General features: G+C 48.8%; 2 protein-coding genes across 4 annotated transcripts in view; both read right to left on the bottom strand.

Annotated features, from left to right (window-relative positions):
- The window catches only part of LOC144146984 (2-Hydroxyacid oxidase 1-like), a 430,316-nt gene that overhangs the window by 13,166 nt on the left and 394,745 nt on the right, over positions 1 to 22,405 (bottom strand). The gene's annotated exons all lie outside the window — the stretch shown is intronic.
- The window catches only part of LOC144146983 (uncharacterized), a 183,290-nt gene continuing 160,891 nt past the window's right edge, over positions 7 to 22,405 (bottom strand). For 2 of the 3 annotated variants that reach the window (XM_077678973.1, XM_077678974.1), the window contains exons 2-5: positions 12,102 to 12,325; positions 9,808 to 9,923; positions 8,962 to 9,111; positions 7 to 2,313 (exon numbers count right to left, since the gene is read on the bottom strand). In XM_077678973.1, the coding sequence (XP_077535099.1) occupies positions 1,513 to 2,313; positions 8,962 to 9,111; positions 9,808 to 9,923; positions 12,102 to 12,325 (1,291 nt within the window). In that variant the 3' untranslated portion in view covers positions 7 to 1,512. Of the gene's footprint in view, positions 2,314 to 8,961; positions 9,112 to 9,807; positions 9,924 to 12,101; positions 12,326 to 21,331; positions 21,772 to 22,405 lie in introns of those variants that run through there. The other variant, XM_077678972.1, reaches the window with a different exon arrangement.

The raw sequence follows: 22,405 nt of genomic DNA, 5'->3' as shown, positions 1-22,405 counted from the left end.
TCAAAGTTTGGTCTCCCACGGAAAGAAGCTCCTGATTAGGCTCAGGGAAAAAGGCAGGCATTACCGTTTCTTCGCTTGGCAGCACATCGGAGAGCTGTGAAGTGGAACATGGAAGAGCAACGGCAGGATCGTTGCGAAGTGTGCCGTTGGCAGTATCTTCTTCTCTCGGAGATGCGAAGACAGAAGAACTAATGGCTCGCACTTCGCAAGGGGTTTCTGCGCTGGCACTCTCCTCCGTCGTCACAGCGGCGAGTGGAGGCATAGTGGTGCACACATCGCGAGGGGTTTCTGTGCTGGCACTTTCCGCCGTCGAAGAAACGGAAACCAGAGGAGCGACCGTTAACTGCCCGTCAAGGCCTTCTTTGGCAGTGCCCTCCCCATTCGATGAAACTGCGTCACGATGTGAAACAGGCATAACAAAACCACCTGGAACCATGCTGCCACAGTTTTGCTCAGGCACCTCTACAGTGTCCTCTTCCGAAGAAGAGAGCAGTTTTTCTTTGCTGCTGGACTTCTCTCGTACTCTCCATATTGTGTGCCATCTTCACTGTAGGACACCTCGTAGGAAAGCCCCCCTAGCACAACGCGACCACTTGTTCCTTCGGAAGTGTCCGACGAAAGATCCACAACCTCCATGGAAGACGAGTCTTCTCCCCTGAAATTGTAATTAAACTGCTCCGGACAGGCTTCCATGTCCAACGAACTACTGTCGCTCGATGCCACGATGACAACGGTATCTGGCGTCGCAGCACTGACAGGCATCGCAGCATTTACGCTTGCTTTCCTGTGCAATGGTGCGGAGTCTTTGCGAGTCTCCACTTCCCCTGCATTTTTTCCCAGTCATCCACGCTGAGACTACGGCACGACGCGACGACAAGCGCTGGACTCGCAGGCGGCTTTAAGTGGTTTGTGACGATGTCGACATTGTTGCACATGGCTTGTCTGTGTCAGGCCCAGCTTCCTGACTGCTTGTAGTGTTTGCGAGTTTCTCTCTTTCTGTCTGGTGAAGACAAGCAAGGACTGCTTCCACGCTTTCCTCCTCCTCCTCCTCCTCCTCGTCATCGGCATCATCTTTAGTCCTTCTCTGGCCCTGTCTTTAGCTTATCTTTTGCCGTTTCCTTTGCCTCCCGTGGCTAAGCACCCTCAACTCGCTGAGCACCTTCAAGTAGTCTGCAGTGTCCTTTGCCTTTTTCCACGCATACTTCTGCCTCCGTCGCTCTATACAACTTTGTCGGACCCCTTCTGCTTCTTCTTCGCCACTGTTGAAGAAGAAGAACCCACCTTCTTGTCTTGGCTAGGTTTGGGAACAGCAGTTGAGGAGCTGTCAGAGTTTTCATTCTTTTCCCGAAGAAGATGCGGCTCCCTCTTCTCCTCCGTGGGCCTCGCTCTGCCATCCTGTCCACCCTTCCGGGGAGAAGCAGCTGCGGAGGGTAGACCTTTTTTCTCCCAGACTACTGGGGGCAGTGCCCATACTATCCTTCTCCGCGTCACTTGACTCGTCACTTGACGAGATCACCGCCTTGGTCTTGAAGAGTTTTCGCACCGCTCGCTTCTCCTGTCACAGCCGTGTTTCCTGACCGGCGATGAGGAGCTTGTCTCCGTGCCACTTCCGTCAAGTTTGGGGGCGCCGCTGTCTTGCCTGGGCCTGACAACTCGTTCCCTCCTGTTCTCAACATCCGAAGAATCGCGGCGCGAGCTTGGCTTGGCCGGCGGTGACCAGCCGGCGGCCGGCGGCGGCGGCTCTGGCGGGCGGCTTGGCGGCCGTTTGGCGGCCGTGGAAGCCGGCTTGTTTCGGACCACGCTCTCCTCTCTGTTCTCCATGGCGTGGAAGCCCTGCGAGAAAGAACACCGTATGCACGTGTCACGGAGTCCAGAGTCCGAGACACTCCGACGGCGACACACTATGCAGAGTTGTCGGGGCTGCTCCCAGCTTCGGGGCAACGGCACACCAAACGAGGTCCTCTTCTCGGGTGGGGGTGTGGGAGCTGTTCGGCTAACGGTGTTGCCGGAGTCTTGCACGAGCGGCCGCTTGGCGGGGCTTCTTTGGCATGCGGGGTCGCTGGCATCACTCTCGCGTCGCGACAACGCACGAAAGGGGCTTTTCGGGTGGGTGACCTTCAAGTAGGACTTGTCCATTCCTTCCATGATTTGGTCAATCAGACCCTTGGCCGACGGTTTGCCTCCAAGGGAGCCTGTGGCGCCCGGAAATTTCTGCGGACGAGCAGTCATGGCTGCCTTCTCTGGTGTGCCTTCCTGAGGCCTTGGAGATTGCTGAGTAGGTGCAGCCTTCTCCGGGCTTCGATTAAATTGTTCCTGCAAAGAATTTAGGGTTCTTGTGAACATTGGCAGTGAAAGAAACTAACAGTTGCACAACTGCAAGTGCTAACAGTGAACCAAGTTAACTTGACTCAAAGAGCCACAACTAGGGCGCCATTCTCGTCCTTGGTCATCAGCCCTGCAAGCTACCGAATTTTCGCACATATAACTGGTGCTAATCATTGAAAATAGCGAGTATAAACGTTCCCTAGTCTTTCTCACTATTCTCAAACTTACTAAACTGACTAGTTTTAATCGGTATAAATGGAATCACTAAGCTGACATGCGGAATTGTTTTGGTGTCTGCGGTTGTGTCACGCAGTGGTCTAGCCTGAGCTAGCACATCAGGATGGCTAGGTTCCGCTGTCTCACCCTTCGAAAGACGCTCCTCTCCGTTTTCTTTTAGCCGGCGCACGGCCAGGATAGAGCTCGCGGCGTCCGCCACTCTAGCCTGGCGTGGGCGACGCTGCTGCGTTCGCAACGCCACCTCCGCGAATCCCAGGTAACAGCTGGCAGAACCTCTGGTTTCACTCTTTGTAGTGCCCCGTGTGTGAATTCAAGGTATGTCGCATGGGCAATTGTTGTAGGTGTCGTTTAAAGCATTGTTTTCCAACCACCTCCACAGCGTGGATTGGAGCCATTTTTTTTGCCTTATGGGGATCCTTAACGTGCGCCGATATCTCGACACAAAGCTGTTTTCGCTTTTCGCTTCCACCACAAATGCAGCCACCGCGGCCCTGATGGAACCCGAGAGGAGCACCGCAACTCCTTCGCCACAGAGTAACCGTGGCGGGTACTTGATAAAGGGCAAGACTCCTCTTGGAGCCTCACCGTTCGCTGCGCGGCCATAATGAACCCTGGTGTCAGTGTAGTTGGCAGCGAAGCACACATATGAAGCAACGTGCAACCGATGCGTGAAAACCTTATTTCAAATTTTTTAAATGCAGAGCATTTCAGTAACTCACGATGTCACCCGCGTTGGCGTCCGTAGTCCGCACCGTCGTTCTCCCTACTATATAAAAAGAGGGTTCGGATCAGCTGCAGAAATGGAAGGGGGCTCATTTGTGGTTATACCTACCTCCTTCCACGTGTTTTTTGTGTTTGTTTGTTCCCCTGCTATTGCTGAAGGAGAGATGAAACATCCCCCTCGCGAGGTGCACGATTAAATGCAGAGCATTTCCGCGGAAGGCGCGTCTGCAAGTCGTATGGATTACGTATTGGTTGTTGTTGTAATTGTTGTCTTCCAGCGTAGACATTGTCGATGAAGTCGATGGTGAAACGTTAAACGTGCCGTGAACCCCTGCCGCGGCTATGACGCAACGTGGCGTGGCTATGACGCAACACAATCCAACACAATCCACTTTAATCTAATCCAATCCAAATCCAAACCAATCCAATCGAATCCAATCTAATGCCAGCGCGAACCCAACGCGGCGAGAGAGGGTGTTGCGCACGTCCCCACCTGTTACGCGCCCGAACCAAACGCGGCGAGAGAGGGTGTTGCGAGCGGAGAGAAGGCGAGGAGGGTGCGGGGGAGAGGGCGCACCTGTGGCCGACGGTTGAATGAGTCAAGGATATAAGGCGCGTTCGTAACCTTCCTATCGTTTGAAAACAGCGCGGAAGACGGGACGGAGCAAGTAATAGACGACACAAGCGCTGACGAACAACTGAGAGATTTAATTTGCAAGAAAATATATACATGAAACTAGGGGAAGAGAAGGAAAAAATACGAAACAAAATTTTGACAGAAAAAGGTGATAGCTACTGATTAGTAAGTATGACAACAACAATCTTTCGCCGCGTGACGATTTGAAGACAACTAGTCCCGTAGGTACGCGATTTCCTTATCCAACAGTGCCACGGATGGTTCGCTGATACAGTCGCTCCGTTTCCTCTTGATTTGGAAAGCCTCGAAGATCTCCCTCTCCCTCCGCCCGCGGTAAGAGGTGAGTGTGCTGACAGCGTGCCACCGGTAGAAGACCTGACTTTGTTGGCATGCTCCCTCAAACGTTCATTCAGGCAGCGGCCTGTTTGTCCTATATAGGAGCGTTTGCACGACAGCGGAATCTCGTACACGACGTTATTCACACAATCAACGTAACGTGTCTCGTGTTTTTTGACGCACGCTGGTGATTTGCTGCTTTCTGCGTTAACGCGCTTACACAGGCGGCTCAGTTTCTTCGGAGCAGAAAACACAAGCCGTACATCAAACACCTCAAACATCACATCAAACAAAAAGAAAACACAAACATCAAACGATATGCTGTACCAACAAGCCCTTCAGTTCACCCTTTCGTAACCTTCCGTTCTGTGTCGGCTTTGTGGCCCAATGGGTTGAGCATCATGTACCTTGCGTTCCGCCCGCAGAGTCGTGGGATCAAAACCTGGCGCCGGTAAGTATTATTTTTTTTATATAGTGTAGGGGGAGCGATGCGGACTACGGACGCCAACGCGGGTGACATCGTGAGTTACTGAAATGCTCTGCATTTAAAATCGTAACAGCTGAGCTGCAGTGGAGAAATAAACTTCCCCTCCAAATTACAGGGACCGCACCAATGCCGGCCATGCCATGTTGAATACGTCGTCCCAGCCGGGCATCTGTTCTCCTGCTCCACAACCGGTTCATCGCCAAATGCAAAGTTGGTGAAGTTGTACTCAGCTGTACCTAGTCTCAGACAAGGTATTATTCTGTATAATTCTGCAAGTGCACTTGCCGTACCAACGTCAAATGCTGACATGCTGAGGTTTGAGCGTGGAAGAGGATAATAAATGCGGTCCCTGGCACAAAACAGGAGGGAAGCTTACAGCCTAGCAGATATCTACAAGTAATCAGCTACACAAGCACGTTTTGGTGCCCAGCAATGTCACTTTTGGCTGCATTTTTTGTCCATAAAAGGGCGATGCGCTGTTTATGTGCAGGTAAAACTTTAAATGTTTTACTGGCACATTCGTCATTACAGTGAATCCCTATGAATTCGTGAATATTTTCTTTTAGAAATACTAAAGATTGCATTTAGTGACCAAGCATGTAAGGGCATTTTTTTTTTTTTCATTTTCTCTGCGGACCCAGCCCAGGGGTGTAGGCTATATGCAGGGACAGGCTATATGTGTGATAATAGCTGTCTCCAGATGTCCTCATAAAGCATGTGGAGGCTTGTGAGCTCTTGCCCCAGACTTGTGAGCTCTTTTCTACAACACTTACAATAGTACATGTTACCACCTCACTGTCGCCACCGGCCTGTGCTGCATTATTCCGAGATACCAGAGCACAACATGAAAGTGTTGGCAGTTTCTGCACAAAAAATAATTTGCACTCACTGCCCAGTCGCAGTTGTGCTGAATTTGCGACAGCACTTCTTTGCATTCAAGGCTACGCTTTGACGGCAGACACTGTCCTCACAAACACCAAGGCAAAACCCCTGGGCCTCATGACCACCCAAACCACCTCACCGCAATTACAGTCAAACCCCAGTATAACAAATTTGAATAGAGTGAACTATGCTTTATAGCAAACACTCAAACTACTTCTGCCATTGCGCATGTAAAATGTAGCAGCCCGCTCATGCTCCTGCCAAACACAGCAGTGGGAACGAACCGCACCTTTTTGCCAGCCTTGCTTTGCAGCACTCCTATTCGGCAGCTGCCTCCCACGTGATCAAGTGTGTACGAGCATCTCCGTACCTATTACTCTTTATGAAAGAGATGAAAAAAAAAGGCCCAGAACTGCTACGCTGCTCTTATGACTCCTGCACTCCATCCGTACCTACTGTGCCCATGTTTCTGTGCACTTGCGCTGAAGCGCTTCATAGCAAGGTGACGACGAAGCAGCGGCAAGCCCTGCTGAAACACGGGAAAGTCGCCTGGAGTTCATCGATATGCCGCAGCTTGTCGAGCATGCGATCCTCATTGATGGTGATGGTGTTAGACACAGTGTTCATGAGAAAATCACCGCCTACTGCAAAACAGGTCTACATTTCTCTGCAACAAATTTCTTTCAGAGTAGATTAATAATCACTGTGAGCGGAAGCGGAATGGTCTTTCTTTTAGTATCGCGTTTTAAATCGACTGTTCACATTGCTTATTGGATGCTGAAGTTTGTTATAAGCAGGTTTAGTTATATTGAACTACTTCGTACAGCGAACAAATCGCATTGAATCCCGCTGTTAATTATAACCGGGTTTGACTGTATTACAAACCACTAGAACACAATCTCTCGCATGGAAGGGCCGGAAGTGGACGTGGAGGAGCCTGGAATGGGGAGAATAAAAATGAAATAGACCATATTATGCCATAACCCTGGCGTCGTGCAGGATGTAGAAGTGCTCGGAAGGGTGAGGTGCAGTGACCACTGTATGGTAAGATCTCGAATTAGGCTAGATTTGAGGACAGACCGTAACAACCTAGTATGAAAGAAGCCGATCAATGAGCTAACAGCAAGACGGAAAGTTGAAGAATGCAGGATCCTGTTGCACAACTGATATTCAGCTATAATCGAGGTAGCAGAGCTTGCGACACAGGAAGCCAGCGACAATCTTACACGCATTATCACGGAGTGTGCAGTAGAAGTGGGAGGAACGATCGTTAGACAGGATACTGGCAAACTTTCCCAGGAAACGAAAGGCCTAATTAGGAAACAGCAAAGCATGACAATCTCCACCCCCAGCTCACAGAAAAGAACTAGCGGAGCTTTCGAAATTATTCAATAAGAATATGGAGAGCATCGAACATGCTGTAAAGAACGGAGGCATCCTGAAAGCAGTGAATAGGCGTCTAGGCATGGGGAAAAATCAGATGTATGCACTTAAAGACGAGCAAGGCAATATAATCACAAGTAGGGCTAAAATAGTTGTAGTAGCCGAGGAAGTCTATGGAGATCTGTACAGTAGCCACGACATCCAGGATAATACCAAACAAGGAAGTAGTTCAGAAGAGGTAGACATCCCACCAGTAACGACCGAGGAAGTAAAGAACGCTTTGAAAGAAATGCGAGGGGGCAAAGCGCCTGGTGAGGATCAGATAACAGCAGACCTCTTGAAGGATGGGGGGCAAATTGTACTAGAAAAACTGGCAAACCTGTATAAGCAATGTTTAATGACCACGAGTGAACCGGAGTCTTCGAAGAACGCGAAAATCGTCCTAATCCACAAGAAAGGTGACATGAAGGACTTGAAAAAATTCGGCCTCCGAGTTACTTAGCAAGGCAATGTCATCAGCAAATTACCAGCAATTAACCGTTACACCTTTGTGTTTCCAATCCAATGTTCTGAATACCTTTTGTAAACATGCTCTGAATAATATTGAAGAGAATGTGTCTCCTTGCCTAGCTGTGGACGCATCGTAGCGCTAAAAGAATTTGTGCCACCTTAGATTTCAGTCAACCTAAAGAACAAGCAGGGTTTCGTATAGGCTATTCAACAATGGACCACATTCACATGATCAATCACGGGGTAGAGAAATGCACGGAGTATACTCAACCCCTATACATAGCCTTCACAGATTACGAGACTGCATTTGACTCTCTCGAAACCTCAGCAGTCATTCAGGAATTGTGCAATCAGCGTGTAGACAAGGATTACATAAAAATACTAGAGGATTATCTACAATGGGTCCACAGCTACCATCGTCCTCCATAACGAGAGCAGTGAAATACCTATAAGGAAGGGAGTTAGACAAGGAGACAATCTCTCCAATGTTATTCACAGCATGTTTACAAGAGGTATTCAGAACATTGGATTGAGAACAGGTGGGAGTAAGGGTTAATGGAGTGTACCTCAGTAACCTCAGATTTGCTGATGATGTTGCCTTGCTAAGTAACTCGGGGGAGGAATTGCAAAGCATGCTTACCACACTGGACACACAATATAGAACCGTGGGCCTGAAAATAATTATGCAGAATACTAAAGTAATGCTCAATAACCTTGGTAGAGCCCAGCGGTTTGAGATAGGTGGCGAGGCAGTGGAAGTGGTAAGCGAATATATCTACTTAGGCCAAGTTGTGACCTCGAATCCCAACCATGAGGCAGAGAATTAGAAAGATAAGAAAGGGGTGGAGTGCATTCGGCACGCATTCTCAGATAATGAATGGCAGCCTACCATTTTCCCTGAAGAAGAAAGTTTATGACAGCTGCGTCTTACCAGTACTCACCTACCGGGCAGAAACTTGGAGGCTCACTAAAAGTGTTAAACTTAATTTGAGGACTCAGCGTGCTATGGAACGGAAGATGATAGGTGTAACATTTAAAGGACAAGAAGTGAGCGGAGTGGTCAGGGAGCAAACGCTTGTTAAGGACATATTAGTAGGAATTAAGAAGAAGAAATGGGCATGAGCAGGGCATGTAATTCGAAGGCAAGATAACCGTTGGTCATTAAGGGTAACAGAGTGGATCCCCAGAGAAGGCAAGTGTGGCAGGGGGTGGTAGCAGAAGGTTAGGTGGGCAGATGAGATCAAGAGGTTTGCGGGGATAAATTGGTCGCAGTTAGCACAGGACCACAATAATTGGAGATCTTTGAGATAGGCCTCTGACCTGCACTGGGTGTAGATAGGATGATGAGGGTGGTAGTGGTGGTGGAGGAGGAGAAAGAGGAGGAGGAGGAGGAGGAAAATTTGCGAGTCACGAAGGACCAGGGTAGCACCGAGAGGCTTACCTCTGCCCTGCTGAGCATTTCGCCACTCTGTTCGGAAGGCCGCTTTATCTTGGGTATCTTGAAGTGCCGCAGGTCTGCGTAGCTGGTGCACAACTTGGTCGCTGGCATAGGCGCAGTCTTTGCTGCTCCGACCGACACTGTCCGTTCCCCCTGCATTCGGAATTAGTGACACCGTTCAAAGGATGTCATTTATTACTTATAGCGGCCCACTTCCAACCCCAAAACACGGAGTAGGTTTTCAAGACTTTGGCAATAAAGTGCACAGAGTTGGGTCCAGCCAGTATTGCGGCCGTGAAGGAAACGCAATCCCGCACCGCCAACCTCCAAACAAAATCACATTGAGGCTGTTTGACAGCTCTTTGAATTCAAACGTTCGCGAAGATGGTGCGAGCCACCATTTTCTAACAGCGAAGTTTAATAAGTGATGCACCGAGAAACGAAATGCTATCTTGCAATCGCAGTATTAGAAAATACAAGATTTCAGTTTTTTCACGGCCACTTTTAATCTACTGTTCCTTTCTAAACGGTGGCTTAACTTCAACTATCTTGAGAACTAATCAACTGACTTTAAAAAAATAATAATTACACATTTGAAATCGGTGGGTAAAACACCGCAAAAGTGACAAGTTTTAGAGCTTCTTCAAGATGTTGTTTAGAGACTCATATTCTGCTTAAGAGAGAGAACAGCAGATCTCGAAAGGCCAATTAGATAAATTTCGAGTGACTACAACATCGCACAACCGCGTCCATCTTTTTTTTTTTGCCAATGCCACGAGATAGTCCTCCCGAATTGCGGAATCTAGGTGACTAACTAAGCCTAATAGCCAACCCCTAAAACCTTCTCACCGTGTTGTTCTTGCTGCAGTCTTCGTTTCCCGACTGCCGACGTCCGCTTTCAACGTCGGCGTCCCTGCTGGGCTGCCTACACTCTCCTCGAGCTGGAGTCCAACCGAGGACTGTACCTGCGAATTTGGGGTCACTTGCATTTCTGATTCATCCCTGCAATGGTCAGCGACGAGTATCACACTGGACACCACATTTCCCTCTAGTATATGCTAGTATGAGACTCAATGCTCAACGCTTGGCAAAGGGTGTAACAAAGTTATTCAGATAATGAAAAGAAAGTTTCTGCTGCTGAACGAAAACCATAACAATAACATTTTCATTGTTTCAAGTCTCGTTTCTTAACACAGATATTAACGGCGTGAATCTGGTTCGTGCATCAAGTAACACCATGACTGCGCATGGTGTCACTCTGAGAATGCAAACCACGACATGGTACCCTTATAGTAAACTCAATCATAGTTTCCAGGTAGTATTTTAGCTTGGTTCATTTTTTGCTTGCATGATTCTCGAGACGAAGCGTGAGAACAAGGCTGTCAGCCAAGTCACTGGTCATCAAATATTTCAGTAGTGCCCTCAAACTCTGTCACGTCTGAGGAGTGGTTGGCCACGTGACAGCGTCTGGCAGTCACTTGACCACCATTTAGTTTCACGGCTCCCACTTTTATTCACCACTGGAGTGGCCGCGCCGCACGAGTATTACGGCATTAGCTCCGATTCCCTTCTACACTTCGAAGATTTTTTTGATTACCTTACTCATAATTTGAAAGATGTGCAGAAGAAGAGACAATCCAGTAATGTATTTGTAAGTGAACAGTGAAGCTTTGATTCAGCCCTCTATGTAAGCACATTAAAGTCATCCCAGTCAGCCACACACAAAAAAAAATCCTAGAAATCCACTTTACAGTCCACAAGCATGTGGCTCCCATACACACCAACAACAGAACGCATCCAAAACAACCTATAAGTAACATTCTCGCCAGATGAATGCACTTTATTACTTATTCATACCAAACATGTCTACATAAAATGGAGTAATCTTCCTACAGACATTGTATTCATTGCGAGTCATTCTTTTTCTTCCTGGGGCATTGTCTGCATTTATGCAGTGCAGTATTCTCCCATGTTTTTGTATGACGTGGTTACTCCTGTAATTAACACGTTCATCAGGTCTTCAATGATTATTCCATCTTTTGGACTATTTTTGTATATATCTGCGTAGGGCATACCTTGCTTAAATATTGTTAATATGCTCTGTTTTGTATCTCATGGCCAGAAAAGTTGCTGTGACTTTGCCGCAACATCCCAACCCTACTGTACTTGTCTAAAATTACAATGTCTTGGCGCCCGCCAGTATGTGAAGTAAATAACTAAACAAACATATAAATCATAATAGGAGTTATGAGTGCAGCCCGTTTTGTTGTTGTTTTATTTTTCCACCTGAGTGAATGCTTCACAAAAACTGCCCCCACAAAAAGGTGGACACCAAAACGGCGCATTTGACTACCGTATTTGCACAATTCAACGTGCACCCTTTCTCGCTAAAAGCAGCTCTCCAATTTGCATGCACGTTACAACCGGGCTCACACCCCGATATCGACCCGCCGCGGTGGCCCAGTGGCTAAGGCGTTGTGCTACTGAGCACGAGGTCACGGGTTCGATTCTCGGCCGCGGTGGCTGCTTTTGTGATGGAGGCGAAAAGCAAAAACGCCCGTGTGTACAAGATTTCGGCGCACGTTAAAGATCCCCTGGTGGTCCAAATTAATCTGGAGCCCTCCACTACGGCGCGCCTCATCGTCTGCGTTGCGTTGGCACGTTAAACCCTAAAATCAATCAATCAATCAATCAACACCCCGATATCGGCTTTCAATATTTACCGCATTAGCCGGATAAACAACTTAACGAAGCACAAGGAATTTAAATTTTTAATGCCAAAGCTGTATAGGTTAAATAAAGTTTCTTCTCCTAAGTACGTGGTTTTATGTCCTTTACATCAGCGCAGTAAAATCGGCATAACATATTTTTTTTAATTTTCCTACTTCATCTTACCTGTGCGTTCAAATCGTGCAAATACAGTAAATCCTGAAAAAAAAGACTTTCCACAATTGCCTCAAAATAAAATTTGCCTTCCCCGTGCCTTGAGAACACGGGCTTTTCCGATGTTCTGCTTCAGACTCACCGCGAGTAGTCCACAGGTAGTGAAAAACGAATGCCGGATTCCTTTTCAGGGAGTCCGCGCTGAATGAGAGAGAGATAACCGAAGAGCCCCGCTAGTGCTGCTGCAGCGGACGGAGTACCTTGTGGTGGCAGTGGCGGCGGCGGATGTGGGTGTTCCTCTTTTCTCGGCGCCTTCTTGAAGCCGTCGCCGCTGCCTGGGGACCCCGGCTTCTCCCGCGCGGCCCCCCAGGATTCCTCGAGGCGTTGCTGGATGAGCCTCTGCTTTCGGCGGCGTCGTTTCCGGGCGCCCCGTGACAAACCCTCAACTTGCGGGCACGGTCCCGGACCCCTTTTCTCCAAGGCACTGCACGTTGGGGAGAGAATAAAATGTTTGCTAAACATTACGTTGTGTTTAAAAAATTAGCAGTGGCTTAGCTCTGCTATGCCAGGATATACGTAGCGTGAGCTAAGGTTCAGCTGGTTATTCTTAGCTTTCCTGGTTGTCTAGGATTAGCTCGATTATTATGCTCACTGCTGCTTCAATGACACACACACACACGGTATACGCATTATGTGACACATGTATATTTATCAAGCGGCTCCGGTGCAGCGTCACCAATCGCCCCAGGGCTAAGCTGGTTCCACAGGCACACGCCGGTGTTGCAGCGACGAACGAGCCATTGGTTCCACACCAGGCCACCCCTCGCATGATCATCAAGTGGACCGGGCCGCCACGTGCGGAACGGAGGTCGGCGAAGACGCTGGGCGCGAGGGGTGTGCGAGACAGCAGCGAGCAACGTTCTGTGCGCCGCGTGACGTCACTGCTCCCGCGCATGCGCAACACGGCTCTCGAGGATCCATGCGAAACTGCTCAACCTTGGCCAGTGTAGCTCACGCTACAAAGTATACGTACAGTCAAACTTCGTTATAAGGAAGAAGTTTCGGGGCAGAAAAATTAGTTATATCCTATATTTGTCGTAACAGTAGAGGTAAAAGTCGGCTCCAACCAATCAGCAATGGCTGGCGTTATTCTACGCTTCGAACCCGCTATAAACGAAGCAATTCTTACCTGTCCCCTTGAGGCTTTTGAAACTAAATGGGCCAGAACACGACAACATGAAATAAGAACAGAACAAAGTTAATTTGGAGAAACAGGCCTGCATTCTCGTTTATTTGAAGAAGGATGCGATCTTAGTCTGGCGGCATTTGACAACACTACAGGAGGAAGTTTTGCATAGTGTCCATGAACAAAAGGGCCTTTTCTACTTCTCTAGTTTCAGAAACTTAACTTCGCTTTCTTCTTTTTTTGCTTTTTAATTCTAGGTTTTCAGTTCTTAGCATCACGAGAACTTAATATCTCTTAGTTATATCTGATATTACGTGCGGCTCTGGTGGTCTAGGTTTCGTTGTAAAAAAAAAAAATGTCACTGAAATAAAGCGTGACCAACCAAAGTTCCTATATAGTTCGCTACGGCTGATAATTCCCTATATCAGTGTTCATTATAACGACGTTCGACTGTATGCTGCTCTACAATATATCTCAACGTATTGCAAATGTATATGCTGAATTGGCTGAACTTGACAGTGCATAAATCCGTGACGCAAGTTCTGCAAACACAATGAAAACACTTAATCTATACATTAGCCCAGGCCGCACATAGAAGATTCATATCATGAGCACTTCCAAGATTCGCTTCAATGGGAAAAATGTGGCCGGAGCAAAAACAATTTTCGGATGACATTAAAAGGGGCCATGAAGCCAATATGCTACTTTGTTATATTCACAAGTACTTAGCTGCATTCCAACCATGAAAGACATCTCTTTAACGAAAAAATGCGAGTCAAGAAATATCGAAAAACTTTGAAATTCCGTACTTCATTGACGTATTACGGGCAGGAGTGGCGTAACATGAGCCAGCCCTAAAAACATTTTCGTCATTGCGCTAACTGCACGTTAGCATTCAAGTGATACAATCCAAACGGAACTAGAGACCATACTAAAATCGCCCAGTCTTGCTGCTTGGAGTTGGCTCATGTCGGCAGCCGCCAATCGCACCAATAAAATTCTGCAACATCATAAAAAAAATCACACGAAAGTGGTTGGGGATCGCCACTGATTTGTACCTCTTCTTTAATATCTCGATTACTTGTACGAAGTTTGCCATAAAATGGACATCGCTGTGTTATCACAACAAAGCAGTTTTTTTAATCAAGCAGTTTTGTAATCCATCTTCGTGGCCACTTTTAGAAGCTATCTCTGAATGGCGATTTACACACCATTTAAAACAAGTTTGGAAACAACAGACAAGTTTGGTTGATTCGAAAGACTGCCACGTCAGGATAAAAATAGCAAAAACATTTAAAACTAATTCCTAACAGTTTAAGTAGACAACACAAATACATATGAAGAAGTGATTGATTGTGGGGTTTAACACGCTGATGCAGCGCAGGCGATGAGGCGCGCCGTAGTGGAGGGCTCCGGATTAATTTTGACCACCTGGAGATCTTTAATGTGCGCCGAAATCTCGTACACACGGGCGTTTTTGCTTTTTACCTCCATCAGAAAAGTGGCCGCCGCAGCCGGGAATCGAACCCGCAACCTCGTGCTCAGCAGCGCAGTTATGGATTTGTGACTCAGCCAATTTCTTGCCCAGCCCCACCACGTCGCAGGGACTAGATTGCGTGACTGGCGGCGACTGAGAAAATCTACCTCCAATAAGCATCTTGCTATTGTATCAGTGTGCCTCTGGGTTCATTTAATTGCACAGGTATAACACTGGCATTCAGTATACGACCACTCTCAACTCTGCCCAAAAATACCGTATTTTCGCGCATATAGCCAGCCCCTGGATATAATCTGCACCCCGCCCTTTCAGCCCGCTGGAAAGGAACAAAATTTTCGGGTATTGCCCGCACATTTGATATAGGAAAGGCTGCCCCAAAGCTACTGCTCACGCAACACATCACGTACCATGTGGACAGAAAAAGCATATACTTGGAAAGCAGAATACACTGATTGCACGGCGAAAGTCACAATTCACTTAAAATTCAGTTGTTAGCAAAGCTTGTTGCTGAACTAGTTGGTACATACTTAAAGCAAGAAGAAAATGTGTCGCAAACTTGGTGCCTCCTCCGCTGAACTCTGCCTCCCCCCCACCCCTCCCTCACCCCCGCTGCAGCTCACATGTGGCGAATTCTGCAAACACACACCTTCCCCCATCGCACCCAACTGGTCCACACACACCCCCACATTTTCACATCCCCTAATTGCTCAGCATGTGGGGCTCTCCTTTGTGACTGTCCAGCCTCCCCCATACTCCCCTCTCCGCTGCAGTACGGAAAGCTTAGATACGACCAGAGCAGCTTTATTGTGACTTGATTGTTTGACTTGATTGACTTTGTGCGTGTACCAAGCATTGAAAATTCACCACAATGAAAATTCATCATTCAACATTTCAACACTAATGATTTTGCATTTGCTACAGCATAAGGAGTGCCTAGGTGTCCTAAAGTTTTGTTTTTTTCGGTAACCAGGCGGTAAAGAACAAGGGTGAGGAAACAGGCTTGCCTGGTGTACACAAGGGCTCTGTCATCCAAGAGGCACATTCCAAAAACAAACAGCAATGGAGCATTTGGAGTCTTGGCAGGCACAGTGTTCAACTAAATGCGCGTTCACCGCTGTAATCCCCATATAAACTTGCAAGCTCAAAACGACTGAAGAACAGAGTCGTGTGTTTTATTTCTCCTAACTATAAACGCAATTCGAGCATCACATTGCAACCAGAATGCGGAACGGTACAAGCAGCTTTATTTATCACTCTTTCCTACGCCAAGGCGAAGGAAAGAGGCGAAGGCATATGAGGCGCAAAATAACAAATACTTAAACAACCACACTCCGTACGCGGCCGTTTTCCGAGCCAGCATGAGCGCGCGCCTGGGAACCGAGCGAGCGCGCTAGCCCAACTTCAATCGCAAAACGCGGCCATGCAGTTTCGTGGAACAGAGGCCACGGCCGCTTGAAAGGCGCGGAGACCGCAGTGAGAGCGAGGGAGGTGGAGCGCAAGAGAGTCATCCCCGCATCGACAAGATGCTCGCGGAAGAGAGAAAGAGAGAGAGCCGGAAAAGAAAAGCCACCGCTCCAAGCATTGGTCTGGGCTTCCGGAGCCAATACGCCTCGAGATTCGCGATCGCTGCGCCGCCTGTCGCCGCTTTTCCGCGGCGTTTGCGGGATTAGCGCTGCGTGGCTGATAGGTGGTCATGCAGTGTCTTGGTCCTCTTTCGCTTCTCTTTGCCTTTCCGCACACTAAACAACTTGTTATGGTGACGTCTGTAAGCTAACTGCACGTTTAGGGCGCTTAAAAAAAACAGCTGCGTCTTGGCAGAGCGCTCGAACGCCAACAAGAGCTACCCGGGGAGGCGGTTCTGCGCGCTTCTTGGCCGCTCTTGCGGGCGTCGCCGACGGAAGCATGATATCACCGCTGTCACCTTTGAACACATCAGCACAAGTGAATTCTATTTATTGTCACCTCGTTTAGACCTGATATTGGCACTGTAAGAGGTTGGTTCGTTTTGCAGCGCGGACAACAAATGCGGCTTTGCATATGTACGTCGTAGAAAAATATGTTTCGGGGATGTGATAACCCAATATAGCTGACAAAAACTTGTGCCATTTATGCGAATATAAGCCACGCGAAAATGTTAAGTACACTCAGAGGCTGTGCGTTGTCAGATATGTGCCCATTCATGCCTTATAGTAAGAACCAAGGTATATGTTAACGAAACCACGGGAAAATGAATGGTCTGCAAGTCAGGAATAAATAGAATAGGCGTACGGGAATAAAAAAAATCGAGTGCAGCTTCTAAAATGCTAAAGAAGTTTGTTTGAGCAAGGTAGTATTTACCAGACCAACTAGATGCGAAATGCACTGATATTTCGCTAGACATGGAGAGGGGGGGGGGGGGGGGGGGGGACAAATGCGGAGCGAAATCAACGAATGAACGTTTTAGTAAACACACACACAAGCTGCGTGTTCACTTTTCGTTTGTTTTTCGCCTTCAACGAACGGCTGACCACTCGGCGGACGCATTTTTTGAAGAATACAGGGTAGGCAGTTCACAAGAAATACGAGGTGTCGTTGAAAGAGTTGGTTGATTGATTGCAGGGTTTAACGCGCCGACGCAACAGAGACGATGAGGCAGGCCGTAGTGGAGGGCTCCGGATTAATTTTGACCACCTGGAGATCCTTAACGAGCGCCGAAATCTCGTACACTGTACAACTGTTTTCCCCATCCCCCCCCCCCCCCCCACCAGCAGGCGCTCCGGTGTCCACCCTTAGGTGAGACAAACTACGCCTGCTGGTGGTCTTTCCTTTCCTTGTTTACAATAAATTCATTCATTCATTCATTCTCGCTGGAAGAGTGTCGTATCTGATAAGGATCTTTGATTTCGGTTTATGCTAGATTCTGCAGTCTCCCTGTGTCGTACGACGATGTTTCGAAGAAGAGTTTGGTCGCGGACGCGGATTACTCTATAAGCCCATCTTCGCGCTTCTCGTGGAGGATAAATGTAACAGATGAATCTTTGCGAGCGCTCACCTCGGGACAAGACGACCCAGCATTAAATTTGTCGTCGTGTGCTGACTCCGAAGTGTAATTTTGCATTATCCATCGTACTTCTTTGGTACAATGTTTGCGAAATTTATGCCGCATTGGCTTGTTCAGGGTGCTAATCAATATCTGATATGTGATATTGGCAGGCGTAACTTGCGTGCTGTCAGGTATGAGTGCTCCGCTGGATTTCGTAGCGCACAAAGTCGATTTACATCATAATGTGTATGGCCGCAACATGACCATCGGAGGAAACACTGCTTACGGAGACACTGCCACTAAATTTCAGGGCAGCGGAATTACAATCAGCTGCATGCAAATGCTGGCTTTGAGACGCCGGCCTGTGACACGCCCGGCGCTCATATAGATCTTTATAAAATGGCGTCATAAACGTTTATGCTCTCGTGAACACACCAGGCTTGCAAACAGAGTGCCTGTTCCACGTTATTCGGTATTTCGAACGCGGACAAACGGTAAATCGCTGTCTTGAACAAGCCCCAAAAGCCACGGCGACAGGGGGGAGCGGGCTGGGGACTCCCGCGCCTGCTTTCGAAACGGGCCGCTAGGGGGATTTCAGTGGCGCCCCTACAGGCCGCGCTCGAGGCGTAACACCTCATCTATAGTGTACCAATTCTAGTACACTATACCTCATCCTCCCTTCCTCCGCAGCCGCTCGTAAAAGGAAGAAACAAAAGAGTGCTACAGAGGCGCCATCTCGGGGAGTGAAACGCTGTCTTTCAACGATGTACTCCACGGACAACGTTGCTCCACGGACACATGATGCCAGAGGGAATTCGACAGCTCGACCGACGGGCGGCGAGGCACAGCCCTGCACGGTCAACCGTTGCCCCCCCGTTGGTCGCTCCACTAAGTTGAAAACAAATAAAAAGAGCATGGAACAGCGCTCTTGAACATCATTCCAACCAAAAGCAGGGTGGCCAGATGCAGCCTAGCTAACAAGTAAATAAATGTTCCGAAACAAGCACAAAAAAAAAACGTGGCGCGACTTGTTTGAAGAAGCCCAAAACAAGCCGGAGTTTCAGAAATGTCCTACCATTGAGAAATGTGCACCAAATATAAATAGACCAGACATTAAAATCAAATTAGCCAAAACTAAACAATAATTAAATATTTTGTTTTACCAAAATATAAAAAGAACTCCGTACTAAAGCATTTATTCGATTTTTATCGCAGCAACCCGTAAGCACCCTCCAGCGCGCATGCTCAGTGCACGTTTACCAGTTATGTTAATCGTGTCGGAGGAAGATTGACTAACATTTTTAATCCCTAACGTACGCCTTGTTTCAAACCTAAACTACACAGTCATCGTCGCATGTGTTCGACTCATCTAAAAAAAAAAAAAAAAACGCCAGCTTACACTTCGCCTGCAGCATATACGCGTTTTACGAGTTGAAAAGCTGAAACATCTTCGCGGTACGTTGCAAGTCCGGGCAGTAGGCTCAACTTTTTGATGGTGTTGTTGAACTCCCTCTTCAACTATAGTTTCAACCTTGGGACCGCGCCCATGATGATGGTGATGGTTAGCGGCTTTCCTTTTGTAACGGAGTGGCGTTGCACAGCGACCTTTGTCGCAACGCCACTGCACTATCACGTCGCCAAAAAGAAAACTTTAAGGAATTTTTGTGCTAGTCTGACTTCTTCGTTCGCATGACTCCCACGATTTTTCTATTTTCTTCTCCCACCAACATTCTAACCTTTTCTTACTAACCTGTACTCCTGTCCAATTCATTTTTTCCGTTTTAAACTTGCAGCCAATGGCTCCCGGAAGCTGGACGTCTCCCTCAACGAGGACTGGACGGATGCCACTGCACTCCGTTACAATACGTCGCATGGTTTCTGGATCCCAGCCGCAACCTGCGCAGTTCTTCCTCTACTGGCCCATCACAACTTCACCAGCGCCCCCTGGACAGCGAGCACCCACCGGGACCATGGTTCTGTTCGCCCGACCTCGCCGGTACGTAACCCTTCAAGAAGGTTCGTACTGCACGCACAGAATTCCCTACCCGCCTTTGGCATAGTTGTTTCCCTTTCCCGGCGCGCGATCCATCGCTCGCTCTCCGACTCTGTGCACCTCACAACACTCCTCTGCACCGGACGCGTTCCATGAAACATGTAGATCTTCGATTTTCGCCTTAAAAAGCAAAGCAAGAACGAGGCAATTATTCTAGCTCTAGTACATCGGAAGTAGTTTGCTTCGTGTATGCTCCCGATATCGGAGAGTGCCTCTTGTTATGATTCGGCGCGCCGCCACCACGTTCGCGCTTGCTGTCACCCGGTGCGTAAGAAAGCTGCCTCTGACACGCCGCAACGTGCCTGGGAACGGCCGGATTGTGGGCGCCTCGCTGTCGGTAGCTGCAAACGCGGCGTGTTTAGACATGACTAGGCCGCGTAAATGAACGCGACTCGGCCAGGCGGACGCCGCAGCCGAGATCTCCTCCCCCCCTCTCGAAGAAGAGAGTTGCGGCGCCATTTAGGAATGCATGCTATGTAAACCCTCAAGTAGGTTGAGAATAGCGGAAGCACTCACGCAAGGATCCCACGGCGCCTCGAACGCGCTTCGGCGCTTCGAACACGGCGCTTCGAACGCGCACCACTCCGGCGTAAGTATCCTGTCATTGGAAGACGCCAGCTCCCCGGAACTGCTTACTAAGAGCTGATCGACGCTATCTAGTTCCTCCCTTTGCGTCCACCGGATATATAAAAAGAAAAACAAGAGCGAACAAGTAAAACGCTTCTCGAAGACAAGGCACTCCGACGAGCTGAAAGCTGACGGTACTCTCGACACTAGTCGACGACGCTACGGGACAGCCCTAAACAACGAATACCCGTAATCCGATGTTGATGGTTTAGTCAACGGAGTGCAGTTCGAAGCGAGTTTGTCAACGAGAGGACGCCCAAGCTGATACGTAGCACAACGACGAACAACGCGAGTCAACGCTTGATCCTAAACTGCACGTGGCATACGCTGGCGTACGAAACGAAACTAAAAGACCTCATACCACACCCCTCGACTAATACTAGGATCGTCGACTCTCAAGAGTAGTAACCGAATAATTGGCACGAATGCTGCCAACTCTGGAAGAGGGAATTCAACTGGTGACACTTTCGGGGCGATTTATTCCAAAACCTGGATAACGGAATGCGAAGGTATCGGAGCGCTAGCAAACTGGACTCCACCTGACACCTCAACGTCTCTAGAGACGCCGTCACCACAAGTTTGAACAGACGCCGCAACCTCGCAACGCTCCCACACACAATTTCTTCAGTCTTGCGATCTTTCGTTCAATAAAACATTTCCCGTCCCTCTTCCGCTCCACAACGCGGAACGGGGAGCGGAAAAGGGACTGGTCGCGTCCCTGTTCCGCATCTCCCGGCGAACATTAGGGCTGTCCACCAAGCGTAGCTACTTACCGCAGTTTTTGAACTGTCAAATTAAGGCGTCTGTCAATTCCCCAACTCGGTGTGGTTACTTTTACGTATGCCAAGGCACCCGTCCATCCCTGCAAGAACGTTTTTTTTTTTTGTGTGTGCGTGCGTATTTTGCGGTCACATTTCAACATCCGAACACACGCGGCCTCTTTCAGATTCAAAGTCGGCAGCGACGCCGCCAGTTATCACAAGACCTCCGCCGCAAAAAATGCACGCTGAAGAACGCGCAAACGAAAGCCCGCGCAACGCTCAGAGGACGCGCTGCAGGACGCAGACAAGCGCGGGAACATTCGAAAGACGAGTCTGCACCAACCTCTTCGGTCCGCACCGCTTCTCGAATCGGCAGGGAGCCGCGCTCTCGGGGCAGCGAGGTATTATGTAATCCAAATCAGCACCGGAAGTTGTTGACGGAGCCCGCGATCCTTCCCCGGCGGCGAACGTAAGAGCACGCATGAAAGCCTCCCGAGCTCGCAACACCACGTGCCGAGGCGAAACGACGACAGGCACGTATCAGCGGCGCACATCAAGTCACAAGGCACAACCACCACGTTGGTTAAAAGGCACCGCACGTAACCACAACGAGTCTATTACCGGCGAGGGCGGACGAACAACGCGTGAAGTTGGACACTTGTTTGCGATGGGCGCGGAGAACGCCTCGTGTAACGGCACAACACTGGCATCACAGAAGAGAAGGAGAACGTAGAATAAGAGAGCGAGAGAGAAGTCGTAAGGAGAGAGAGGAAGATGACAGCAACGCGCGCGGAGAGGAGGGAAAAGCTTTCGCCCATGGCAACGCGAGAGGACCCAGCGTTCCCCTTGGCGCGACGCCAGACGCCTGCACACTCATCGCGCCGTACTGGCGCCCTCGCGACTCGAATGCTGTCAGGGCCTGCCGCGACAGCGCGCGATTCGCACTGTCGCCACAGCTGCGTCGAGCGTCGCCGATCTTTATGGGCCCGTTCGTTTGATATCGAATTTGGCGTAGTAAAGAACGTCACGTGAAGAGGGTCTCGGTGAATATCCTCCGACGGGCGTCTTTCCCAGCGAATAAAAAAAAGTAACGGTTAAACCGTATTGCTCGGGATTCGTAAAGAAGCAAGCGCAAGGGTCCGAGTCGCGACATTCACAGTGCACGCGGTCACAACCGCCGATTTAGTTTGCAAGAGATTTGCGAACTCACTCGTCATTTAGTTAAGAAAGGCCGAATTTGCGTGGTATTAATATTTCGCTCCGGTCCGGTGTAAGACGCGGTCCGGTGGAATAACGGCTCGGCTCCGTCGTGTTGGTTCGGAGAAATATTGCCACAGGAATTCTGCATCACGGGGTGAAAAGAGCACCCCAGTCGCCCCAGTTTCGCAACGACAAGAGCTTCGTGTCGAGAAATCTA

This window comes from Haemaphysalis longicornis, unplaced genomic scaffold, assembly GCF_048455015.1.
Source record: "Haemaphysalis longicornis isolate Haplotype H1 unplaced genomic scaffold, Haemaphysalis longicornis Haplotype H1 scaffold_7, whole genome shotgun sequence".
Classification (NCBI taxonomy): Eukaryota; Metazoa; Arthropoda; class Arachnida; order Ixodida; family Ixodidae; genus Haemaphysalis; species Haemaphysalis longicornis.
This window is presented reverse-complemented; position numbering and strand designations above follow the sequence as displayed.